The 13,276-nt window shown below is 44.9% G+C and overlaps 1 protein-coding gene across 1 annotated transcript in view; it reads left to right on the plus strand.

The window, feature by feature from the left end:
• The window catches only part of PDILT (protein disulfide isomerase like, testis expressed), a 303,945-nt gene that overhangs the window by 120,444 nt on the left and 170,225 nt on the right, over nucleotides 1-13,276 (plus strand). The window contains exons 4-5 of the mRNA XM_078665093.1: nucleotides 5,648-5,785; nucleotides 10,182-10,292. Of these exons, the coding sequence (XP_078521219.1) occupies nucleotides 5,648-5,785; nucleotides 10,182-10,292 (249 nt within the window). The remainder of the gene's footprint in view (nucleotides 1-5,647; nucleotides 5,786-10,181; nucleotides 10,293-13,276) is intronic.

The following is a 13,276-nucleotide window of genomic DNA, read 5'->3' on the forward strand; positions in this document are numbered from 1 at the left end:
CCCAGTCCTATCTCATGGTAAGTGTCCCTGACAAAACGAAGCCATGGTATTTTTAAGACATTGGCCATGTTTTGGGAATCTGTAATTACTTCACATGAGAACATTTATTCTTCGGAGAGCCCAATTTTTGTCCATAGAATCAAGGGAGCACTAGCTATGCGATCCTCTACAAACTCTAGACCCAGTTCTTTGTGACATAAGCAGTTGGAAGCGCTATTCCGGGTCATCAATAACTTTTTGGTAAATTTATTTTCCAATATTTGAAGATGGTGACTTTTGTGATGTCCCCACACCCCTGCCCCAAATGATGCAATAGAAAGACATTTTGCGTTATATAGAGTAATTAATTCCCTCACTGGCTTGTGGCTCCATCTGTGTGCAAAACGAAATGGCCCATCCACGACCCTTTTTGGAAGATGGGCTCTTGCTGTGACAAGTGGTTCCCAGTTCAGCTAGTTATTATATAAATTCCTCAAGTACATGAAGCTGTCTACTTTTTCTATTCTCTTGTCCCTCACGACAAAGTTTTTAGATCTTGTAGTCTTTGGGACAGATACCACAATGTATGATTTAGTAAAATCCACTTTTAGGTTGAGTGAGGACATAAAATCAGTAAAAATATTGAGGGATTTCTGAAGGCTATTAGCTGTCGTTGCCATTAACACTGTGTTGTCTGCATAAGCTAGTAAGGGAACAGATTTACTACCAATTTTAGGAAAATCATGCTCCCTACTAAATAAATGGGCCTCCAAACCATTAGTATATATTAAAAACAAGTAGAGGGCTAAAATACATCCTTACTGGTCACCCTCTGTTGTGGCAATCAGCTCAATTTTTTCCCCTTGGGTGCCATATCTTATGGCGACTGAGGTGTAAAGGTGTAACCTGCGAAGGAGGGATACCAATGCTTCGTCTACGTCCATGCCATTCATCATAGCCCACAATTAGTCCCGATTAACTGTATCAAAGGCACTGGACAAATCCATGAAGGCCAGGTGGATTGAACCCTTCCTGGCCTTCACACATTTATTAATAATTAAGGACAGATTAAGGCATTGCTCGGTCATGCCTAATCCCTTGCTGAAGCCATATTGTGTTTTAGACATGACCCCTACAGTGCCCAGGTCTCCAAATGGGCTAGGAGAACTCGGCCTAACACCTTAACTGTGGCATCTATGAGTGAAATTGGCCTGTAACATGCTGGGTCACTTCTATTGCCCTTTTTAAAAACAGGGACCACAAGTGCCTCCCTCTAGGACGCAGGCATGGGGCCAATGATAGCTGCCTTAAAACATTCATCAACAGTGGTGCCCACAGGTTAGGATTGAATTTAAAAAGCAAAAAGATCAAAAGGTCAAGGCGCCTTTTAAGCATATCCTCTGTGCTAACGCCTACTCAATCTTGATACTGTTGGAGATAGACTGAGTTGAGTGGCTGCGGGTAAATTTACAGGCGTATCCAGTGTAAACCTTTCTACCCTGTTGCCCATCGGGTTAAAAATACCCGTAAAATGATTTACCCAAGCACCTGACAAGATTAGTGAGTCCATCTGCCTCACCTCGTCAGTAAAAAATGAGCGGTTGATAACTTCCCAGAATTTTCTTGGGTCTTTTAAAGCTCCTTCCCTCTCCAGATCTTTCCATGCTAAGCTTCTCACTTCAGCTTTTCTTTTCTTAATCACAAGTTTATATTTGTGCCTTGCAGCTTTAACTAAGTCTCTATTGCGCAGGGTAATATGGAGTGCCCTTTTTCTTAATTCTTTATGAGCTCTGGTACATTCTGATTTAAACCATCGGGCCTCCTGGGGTTCCCTATATTGAATTCTTCTGGTCAACCGTTTCGCTATATCAGAACACAGTAAGCTAAACTCCTGGAAAACATCCCCTGGGGAAGAGTCCAACTGCAAACACCCCATTATTGAGAGGTAATTTCCTCTAATGGTATCTGCCTCAAACTTTGGTGGGTTAGTCTTGCCGTACACTCCCAAGTTCAAGTGGGAATGGGTTGGGCGTTCATCGCCCTCTCTCATCTGGGTCTTTACATTGAGGGAGGTGATGATGGTTTATGATCGCTTGCACAATTGGGTTCCACCATAAAATCGTAAACAAGCGTGATAAAATTCCCGGATATAGCATGAATTCAATAAAGCTGGCCCCGCCACAGCCAGGACATATTGGACACTGCAATAGAGGATCACTATCCAAGCTAATCATGGAATCTAAGTAATTCCCTATAACAATGGATTTTAAGGCTTCACCCTGGTGTAAATAAGTAAAATATGGCTGGGGCTGTTGCTGACCCTCAGAATCTAATAGCCCGCACACGCATTGAGAACTATACCATACTGATTCATTATTTGGGAAGGACGGCCAAAACACACCCCTTCCAAATACCCAACCACAAATGCAAATTACGATTCGGTCACAAGTCACCGAATCGCATTTTGCACATCAGAAAAGCATTTTTCCAGTCACAAAGATCTGGCCCTAAGTGATTTACCAGTTAAGGCTGTGGAGTTAAGCTGGTGAAAGTGCAAAGCGTTGAGGTTCCCACTTTTAGCCTTAGTATCTATTGTCTCCAACTGACAATAATGTTGCTGCCTCAGTTGTCTCTTTTTTTTATCTTTTGCCATTCCTACTCTCTGAAGAGATCGATGAAGAGTATTGATTATGTTTGAACATGCACGCTGGAATTGTTGCTATTTCTTTCCAAGTGTAGCTTTAAGGGATCCAACTTCAGAGAAACGCAGGCAATAACAATAACTTATAAATTGCTAATTCAAAATAAGACCCACATTTATGAGCAGAAATATGAGTCTAGTTAAGTAACGGGGCAGGAATATATGAACGGCTGAATATGAAACGTTGAGGGACACTGGAGCCCTCATTACAAGTTTGTCAGAATAGGGCGGGGTATTTACCAGATGTGGGAAATCCCATTACCACAGTGTGAGGTAATTGCCATCTCATGTCATCATCATGTCTCATATTTCAAGTTTTAAAAAAGAAAGCAAGGTAAAACATGCAAAATCTGTATTTTACACTCCATATTCCACATGTTTTGACTTTTTTTAAGCCTTTCCCTCCCCCATAAATGTTGGCAGTTTTGACTGATTCCTCGAAATTTAGCCCTTTTACTCGTAATCAGGGTTTCCGCAGGCGCGGTGCGTCCATTGGGGCGTAGGGGCGAAGCCCCACTAAGCCCCATGGACCCACCACGTCGTCACTAGAAGCTAAACACAATTATTTTAAAAAATCGCGCTATCTGCCGGCCGGGAAACCGGGTGACACCCGACCTTCCCGGAGTGCGCAGGGGGGGGGGGGGGAAGTGCGGGGCTGCGCAAGTGTATTTTTGGGCACAAACATGCCCGCGCATGCGCAGATCGTTTTCTTGTGAATTCCCCCTTAGAGAGAGGACCAGGGGGCGGGCCGCAGCCCCCGGGGTTACACAGGGCGACTGGGCGAGGAGTCATGGTGCCCCCCCAGCCAATCCTGGCGCAGGATTGGCTGGTCACTACATAGCCCGGTTACATAACCCCTGACGGATAGCACGGCCGACTTTGGTGCTGGGAAACCAGGTTCGAGCCTCTTATCGAACCATAAAAATGTATACATGACTTACTTTGGTGTTAAATAAATAGATATTTAAAAAAACAAATAAAAATGATGTTCCGACTAAGGTGTGAAATTGGTGTTGAATAAATACATGTTTTTAAAAACAATTAATATTAATCATGTATCATTGGTGCTGGAGTACAAGGTTCGAGACTGGTATTAAACACTGACAAGCTGTGTGCTAAGTTATATGGTCATAAAAATACATGAATGATGGATGCAGGATGGGTGGATGCATGAATGGATGCAGGATGAATGATGGGTGAATGGATGGGTGGATGCATGAATGAATGATGAATGAATGATGGATGCAGGATGGATGCAGGGTGGATGGATGGGTGCATAAATGAATGATGGATGCAGGATGGGTGGATGGATGGATGATGGATGCAGGATGGATGCAGGGTGGATGGATGGGTGCATGAATGAATGATGGATGGATGGATGGATGGATGGGTGGATGCAGGAATGGATGCAGGATGGATGATGGATGGGTGGATGGATGGATGGGTGGATGGATGGATGCATGAATGAATGAATGATGGATGCTGGATGGGTGGATGGATGGTGGATGAATGAATGATGGATGCAGGATGGATGGGTGGATGGATGGATGGGTGCATGAATGAATGATGGATGCAGGGTGGATGGATGGGTGCATGAATGAATGATGGATGCAGGATGGGTGGGTGGATGGGTGGACACATGAATGGATGCAGGATGAATGATGGGTGGATGAATGGATGGGTGGATGCATGAATGAATGATGGATGCAGGATGGGTGGCTGAATGAATAATGGATGCAGGATGGATGCAGGGTGGATGGATGGGTGCATGAATGAATGATGGATGCAGGATGGATGGATGGATGGGTGGATGCATGAATGGATGCAGGAATGGATGCAGGAATGGATGATGGATGGGTGGATGGATGGGTGGGTGGGTGGGTGGATGGATGGATGCATGAATGAATGATGGATGGATGGGTGGATGGATGGGTGGATGGATGGATGCAGGGTGGATGGATGGATGGGTGCATGAATGAATGATGGATGCAGGATGGGTGGATGGATGGGTGGACACATGAATGGATGCAGGAATGGATGCAGGATGGATGATGGATGGGTGGATGGGTGGATGGATGGGTGGATGGATGCATGAATGAATGATGGATGGATGGATGGATGCAGGATGGATGGGTGGATGGATGGATGGATGGGTGGATGCATGAATGAAAGATGGATGCAGGATGGATGGGTGGATGGATGGGTGGATGCATGAATGAATGATGGATGCAGGATGGATGGATGGGTGAATGCATGAATGAATGATGGATGCTGGATGGATGGGTGGATGCATGAATGAATGATGGATGCAGGATGAATGCAGAATTGGTGGATGGATGGGTGGGTGGGTGGATGGATGGATGGGTGGATGCATGAATGATGTATGGATGGATGCAAGGTGGTTCGGGCTCGCTCGCTGCGCTCGCTCGCTACGCTCGCTGCAATATGCAAATTAGTTTACGCCACACCACTTTCAAATGTCACCAGCCGCCCCTGGGTTTCCGTATTGTTTCTGGGCCAACGTGCAGTTTATCCCCGAAAGTGGGTGTGCCGCGTGCCACGGCTGGAATTAATTTGGTCTTGAAAATATGTAAAATAGTAGATGCTATTGGGCTACATAGTTTAAGATGCTGAGGCCCTAATTGAAACTGGAAGTGGTGCGCTCACCTTATTTGTGAGTGTTTTAACAACAATACAAAAATTTTCTCTGTTCCTTACTATGGACGGATGAGGCCATCCTTTATGTGTAACGTGAAAATAATTCCACGAAAACTGTACATACCAATTGTTTTCAATAATCACATAATTCAATAAGTGTAGTAAAAATAAAAAATAAATCACTGCACACATTTTTTAACCTCTGAAATGTGAATCAAATATGTAACTAAGCCATGCATCCTTAAAGTGATAGTTTTGAAAATATTATAGAAATTTGGTTGGACTGAACATGTCTACTCTTTTGGGCAGGAACTTCATGGCGGGATGGCAGACATTTTCTATGAAGCTGCTAAGGATGTTCCTGAGCTTGCTTTTGGAGTGGTGAGCAGTGAGGACATATCTGCATACTTCGGCGTTACCAAAAATGCAGTCACTGTATTCCATAAGGTATGTACAACTTTTATCAGCATTGTGTTTGGGTTTCTTCGTCTTACCGCCAGATGGCGCTGTTTGGAGACACTCCGAAACCTTTTTTTCTTGCTTCGTGAATGCTCTCAAACCTACAGAATGCCTCTCTATTCTTGCACATGCTTTCAGTCATGTTGTGTAACCAAGCACACTGCATGTTCCTTGCCGCTGTTACGAAAATCATTTTAGTGCCACTATGCTTTGCCTGTGACTATGAGCTAAATAAACTAGAGGAAAGATCTTCACTAGGCTCTGTTGCTCTGGGTTTGATTGTGTGTTGCCAGTGCTTCTTTGGCTTGCCTTCCACCTTCAGGCACTGTTCTATCAACTGAATTCGTTGGGAGCTTTTACCAAAGGTTGCCCACCATGTCAACTCAGTTCTAGCAGCAGGTGCTATCCTGGCATTCCACTTTGGTTCCCCCAACACTCATCTTGCTACCCGTAGCCTCACGGGCCATGAAGACACAACAGAAAGACAAAGTGAACAGGTTTTTTTAAGCACCCTCAACACCAGACTTATTTTCTGTAGTTTCTGGGCAGCAGATAGAAAGCTCTTGAGGAAGCAGTGGTGGGACAAGTGATCAATCTTATGATGTCCTTGGGGAAGAGATGTGTGACACCCAATATCCCTCATTTTTGGCTCAACCTTATTGTGAAAAATTGGGTTAATGGTTGAGGTTGAAGAAGCAACTTAGAGGCAATGTGTAAAGTATTTATGCAGCGCTTTAAACAGTAATAAAGCAATAAAGTGAAAACACAATCCAATACAAATCCCACATACTTTTGAAAAATAGAGTACAGTTTATTCAATAAAACAAGCCCAACATGATAAAAATGCAATCAGTAGAACCGGAGATATGCAATTTTAAATATTTAGCTGAAAAATAGGGCCAAAACACAAAGTGCCAACTGTGTTATCTCGTGGCGTCGGACCGGGACAAAGTCACAAGTTCAGGCTGATCGCAATGGTGCGCGGGCCAACTACAGGGACCCAGTTAGGCCCACTGAACAAGAGTACCTTGAATACTGGTTGCGGAGCTTTGCGAGGTCCCGCGTCAGGGATATACTGTGCAGCCGAGGTAATGCAACGGTTCTGAGAAGCTGCGATGTGAGGTCCTGCTTCATCGTTGAGGATCCTGTAGATGAGGGCTTCCGATGCGAAGTACGGCGTTGAGGATGTATCATGAGGCTGACATCGACGAGAACATTGTGATTCAAGGGCATGTGTCAGTGAGCTTTGCACAGCAGCAGTTCCGATGCAGGCTGCGGAGTCGAGTCCTTGTGCACGGAGAACACTTGCAGCAGAGTTGATATGTTGGTTCTGTTCGGGATTGTGCCACGCAACAGAGGAGATGCATTAGTTCTGCTGGACCCACAGATAGGCTTGCAGAGTATCTTCAGACCCACTTTCAAAGGTGAAGGAGTGGGGTGGCTCCACTTGGTAGGGTAGGGCTCACAGATGACAAAGTCATGGTGCCAGGTTCAAGGTTATTGGAGCCTTCCGTCCCTTATGCTCTAGTCAGGAAGCCAGTCAACTAGCCACTTTGAGGTCCTGTGTTCAACAGATGCAGGTCTAGTACGTCTTACCCAGGCAAAAGGACAGCAGGTCAACACAGCAGGACAGTAGCCCATCAAAGTAGCAGTTCAGCAGATTGACATTTCCTTCAGCTGCACAGTAATCCTTCTTCCTAGTGGAGATTCCACAGGTCCAGAAGTGTTCTGAGGACTAATAGTTATACCTGGGCCTTCCTTTGAAGTGAGACGGGTATGCTCAGACGTGAGTCCCGTGCTCTCTATTCCACTGGAGTCTAGCTATCCTGGCTGATGAGGGCTGAAAGCCTGAAACCGGTCCTAAGATGCTTGTTTCCAGTCCAAGGAGGACCTGGCCAGGCAGTTCGGCTGGACTGTTCCCATTGGGCACAGGGTCAAGACTGATTTGCAAATGGCTGGGTCCAAACTGGAATGGTATGGTGAGCACAAAAACAATGGATGTAAGCCCAGATCTCTGTACTGGGGTGAATGTATGACATTGTTCTACATTCTGTCCATCAATTTTTCTTTTTGCATTTGTCAGCCTGAGTGGGACGGGTATGCTCAGATCAGACGTGAGTTCTGTGCTCTCCATGCCACTGGAGTCACGCTATCCTGGCTGATAAGGGCTGAAAGCCTGAAACCGGTCCTAGGATGTTTGTTTCTAGTCCAGGGAGGACCTTGCCTGTCAGTTCGGGCTGGACTGTTCCCACGAGGCACAGGGTCAAGCCTGATTTGCATATGGCTGGGTCCAAACTGGAATGGCATGGTGAGCAAAAAACAGATTTAGGCCCAGATCTCTGCACTGGGGTGAATGTATGACATTGTTCTGAATTCTGTCCATCAATAGTTCTTTTTGCATGTGTCACCCCGAGTGGGACCGTTATGCTCAGACGTGAGTCCCGTGCTCTCCACGCCACTGGAATCAAGCTATCCTGGCTGAAGAGGGGTGAAACCATTCCTAGGATGCTTGTTTCCAGTCCAAGGAGGACCTGGCTTGGCAGTTCGCGCTGGACTATTCCCATGAGGCACAGTGTCAAGACTAATTTGTACATGGCTGGGTTCAAACTGGAATGGGAAAACCGTCCGCTGCTTTTCCGCCCCGTCAACGAGTCGACCGGGCGGAAAAGGGTTGTATATGGTGGTGGTGTCTGCTAGACACCGCCATCCATATTACAATGTCAGCGGGAAGCTGCCTTTCCGCCACGGAAAGGCATGCGGATTCCTAAGTTGGGGGTCGTTGCGGGCCCCCAGGATGTTGGGGGTGGGGGGCACACGGGTGGTACCTATGGTACCCCCCTGCATTTGCATGGACAACGTGGCAGGCACAGCACGGTGCCTGCCATGTTGTGCACGCAACTGCACAAATAATTTTTTTGTGTTTAGGCGGGTGCTGCTGACAGCACCGCCCAACGGCAATGCAAAAAATGTGGAATGCGGCGCCAGTGTGGCGGGCGTATCATAATAGCACATGCAGGACTGCCGCACACATAGCGGGCGGTCCCATTTCCTGGGGCGATGGCGGGTGGACAAAGTCCGCCCGCCATCATAATAGACCCCTAAGTAACAGTTTGATTCCTGAGTGTAGCCTCTCAAGTCTGGCCTTCTTGGCACATTGCCAGTGTCAGAGTTGTGCAAACAACTGTCAAATAATGTGACTGCTATCATGATATTTACATAGAGGGGTTTTCAAACTCTTGCCCACTAAACTACAGCTGCACTCTGTCAGTTGCGAGGGTTGGGTTAAATCTCCTGAGTGAAATGATACCGTGTTCAAAGGACCACTCACTGCCATTTCAAGTGGGCAGTTAGCATAAAGCCATCTACTCCAAAACTGTCCAGAGAAGAAGCTTTGTTTCCTTAATCCTCTATTGACCTGTATTGTTTCTTTTAACTTTAGTAATCTGGTGGATCCATGTAATATTTTAGACATTAATTTGCCTCATAGAAGAATTCATTAATGGGTGATGGATTTAGAGTGCCATTATCCAGCTAATATGACTAGCAGATTTGTATATAAATGCAGAGATAAGTTTAGGCCTAACATTAGCCCATAAAGTGGCAGGTGATCACTCACAGAGCCAATGTATCAGTTGGGGATGTTATGTCTCAGAGGCCCTAAAGGCAGCTTTATAATACATTTGGTCTACATTCAGGGTATCAGATGCATAGTGTCTCTGGGCTACAACTCCAAGGGCAGACACAAGGAGAGAAAAGCTGGTCCCAAGCCTGGTGTAGGAAACCACAGTTCAATGTTGCAAGCAATGTTATTTTGCAGAGAACTCCAATGACATTGCAAATTGTTTCCATATTCCCACCACCCACCATACATTCATGGGTAACAAAGGGATCACAGTTATGGAAGAAGGTATGGATTCCATCAAGAAGATCAGTTGACAGATGTACAGGGGGAAATACCTATGCCCATTGACTCTTTTTTGCAGACATCATTGATTGTCAGTCTCTTCACAGCCTGTTGACGGCACAGTAGTCACAATGCAATACAAGTGGGATACGCTATGCGGTAATCTCTAATGCTGCAGAGCCTAGGACTCTACTGGGATAAGCAACAAAAGCATTACAGAACATTCCTAGTGGTCTTGTGATATCATACCAGTGGCCAGAAAAGACTCACGGGTAGGGTCTCAATGCAACTTTTAACCCAACAGTGGAAAAGGGAGACAGCTTCTTTTGCCTTGAGTTGATTCATGTTGACTTGAGCGTGTTTGATGATCTGGTAACGTGAGCCAACAAACATGGTCTATAAAGCAACTTCAGATTTGTGAAACTGTTTAGGAAGGTGCTAAGTATGCGAATGAAAATCTGTTTGTTTTTGTGTTTCCAGGGAAAACCCGTTCGCTATGAAATATCTGAACGTGACGTTGAAACCAAATTGGATCTAATTCGTTTAATCAGGACATATAACATGGATTTGGTGACAGAGTATAATCTTGAGGTATGTCTAGTTTGTGGTCAAATAAAATAGACATATAAAGTAATGTGCTTTATTACAGGTGAATTCTTGCATACCCAATTGTATATCAAGGTAGTTTCCATAGCATGGTTAGTGGGGATCAGGTTAATTTTTTATGTATTAGATCAAGGTGGCGTGTGTCAATACCTTAACAGTGATGGATCAATACCTCAACTGCCACTACACTCAGGGGCCATATTACAGTAAGTGCCCTGGGGGTGCAATGGGTGTGGACACTTATGCACCCCCTTTAGTAATACCAATAGCGCTGCCGCACTTAAAGCACCAGCGCTACCTTCATTCTGTGTTTCCTTATTTGCATAGGGGCATGCCCTCTGCAAATGAGGGAATTCGTTTGCCTCTGTGCCGCGCCATATTACGGACGTGGGCGCAGAGGCAAAGAAGCTCTCAGGGGCGCACTCACAGTCTGGAGGGGGGAATGGGGTCCTATGTATCCCCCAGATTCTCCTTGCAGGCAGGTGCAGTCTATCTCTAATCCCCTGTAAAAGTGCAGGGGTGAAAACATGGAGAGGCAGCTGCTCCATGTTTTAACATGAACGCGCTGTTCTGGGGGCAGCAGAGTTCACGGCTGCCCTCAGGGCAGCACATTTACCCCAATAGGGTGCACTTTCATTGTTTGCACCGGGCGCACCTTTTAATAGGGCGCCCAGAAGGTTCGCCCAGCATAAACAATGAAAATGCATAATACAGCCCCAGTTGCGTATATTTGCTATTCTAACTCTAGTTCCAGTCAATTCTCTTGCTAGGTTCATGTCAAGAAAATAAAAAGCTAAGGAAATGGTTAATGTTGCTGTACTAATCAGTTTGGGATTATGAGCTTCACAGTAAATTGGTTGAACCAGCCATCTACTGATTTACCTGAAATTTGGTTCTTTTCACTAGGAACAGAAGGTTTCATTGATATGATTCACATTTTAGGGTTTACTAAACTTGAGAGCCAGTCTGACATGCCTGCAGGCGGTACAAACATGAATGCACCACTGCAGGCAGCCTTCTAGCAGGGCAGCATGATCAGATCTCATGCAGGCACCAGTTTTTCTAGTTTGTAATACTTGGCCTGCCAGCTGCACTGCTCTGATGGCAGCAGCATGCTTCGCGGGCATGGACTTTGTCGTTCAATATGGTTGGCAATGAATGACTTGCTATTTTTAAAGTTCTGGGGAATTCTAGAATACTGAAAGGGGATTGCCAAACAGGATCCAATATCTATAATTGAAAGGGAGCTTTAAATTCCTAGCCTGCCAGGCCATTACTTCCATACCCGATATGTGGGTGCCATGTCTATTCACTGGTATTGCTTTCTGACAAGTAGGCGTAGCAACCTTCTCAGAAAGGTATATATTTTGTTTATGTCTCAACTAGGCCACAGTTGTGGTTTTACGGTCTTACAAGAAGCCAGCTCATATTGCAGAGAAAATTACAATTTCCTTTCTTCTTCTTGTTCATGACAAATCATGATTGATTGAAAGTATTGCCTGTTATCCTGTCACTCTGGCGTTCCCCTGGTTGGCTGCAAGTTAAGGGGCTGCTTTCACAGCAGGGTGGGCTGCTGTGACACAAACAGTCCTACAGAGCTCCATTCCAGTTGTGGCTTCCTGCAGTGTGCGGCAGGATTGAACAATTTGATTTTAAATTTATATTTTTGTTGATAGGCCAGCTGCCTGTTATGCACAGTACTGAAGGGAAACTACTATTACGTTCTCCATATAACCTGGCTCTCCTGACAGTACAACCCAGATATGCCAATGGGTTTTCTTGTGAAGCAGGGAGTTTCAGGGGGAGATTTACTAAGATTTTATGCTGTGTTTGTATCATAAACGTGACGAAAATCAGCGCAATTTTCTTTTTTCTGATTTACTTTCCAGAGCTAAACTTGTTTACCACTGGAAATAAAGTGACAGTAACATGAAGCAGCACATAGCGCTGGTTTGCATTACTTAGCGTACCATGGGTGATGCATGGGGCGTTCCCATGTAACCACCCAAGGTTTCTGACGCTGAACCATATTTACTAAATAAAGTAGACAGGGTTTAGCATCAGAAAACTGTGCCCTTTTGAAGTAGGCGCAACGAAGGAGAAATGCTTTAATTTTTCCTTCCTTTTCCGACTTTGTACATGTGCTGTAATTTACAGCACCCATACAAAGAGGTAAAAGGGTTAAAGTTAGACTAAACATGGTCGTTTGTATTGGAAGGCTATCCTTCCTGTACAAAATCTATACTACACTCACGGAGACACCCTTGAACTATGGCGCAAAGGTGTCTCTGTGGCGCACATCAGCTAATTTCATCGCCGACGCTGGGGAAAAGGGAGGAGAGCACCAAATTTCTGTAAATGTTAGCCCTCTTCTCCTCGCTCCTTTTCACGCAGTGCAGCGTTTGCGTTGCTGCACTGTGCTGCGTGAGTAAGTGATAAATCTGGCCCCTAGAGTGTTGTTCTTCAGAGTCAAGTGTTAGGTTTGTGGTGTATTTTCAATTTTTAGACCAGAGAGTTGGCTGCTGGAAAAGATTCTAAAAAGTGGTCGCCTCGAGCTTGAGTAATTCTGAATATAAGTACTTCTGAGCATAGAGTTTTGTTTCTTAACACTATTTGTGCACCTCATGTTTGTATAAACATGTATGTATATATATATATATACACACACACACACACACACACACACATACATGTGGCTTTGAAAACAACTAGAACATTGCATTAATCACTGTTACTCCAGGGTTTTTCATCAAATTATTTATCTATCCATTTTAAATGTATAATCTATGATCTGCAATATAGTTGTTGGCATCTGCCTGGGAAAAGATATGGGGTCCTCTCTAGGTGCGCTTTATTAGTGATTCAAATTTTTTTTTTTATTCAGACGTCAACCACAGCATTTATCATGAGTACTAGCACTTTCGATCTGGTTGACGACTAAGGGGGGAGTGGGGCAATACCAAGTTCGG

This window comes from Lissotriton helveticus, chromosome 10 (genome assembly GCF_964261635.1).
Source record: "Lissotriton helveticus chromosome 10, aLisHel1.1, whole genome shotgun sequence".
Lineage (NCBI taxonomy): Eukaryota > Metazoa > Chordata > Amphibia > Caudata > Salamandridae > Lissotriton > Lissotriton helveticus.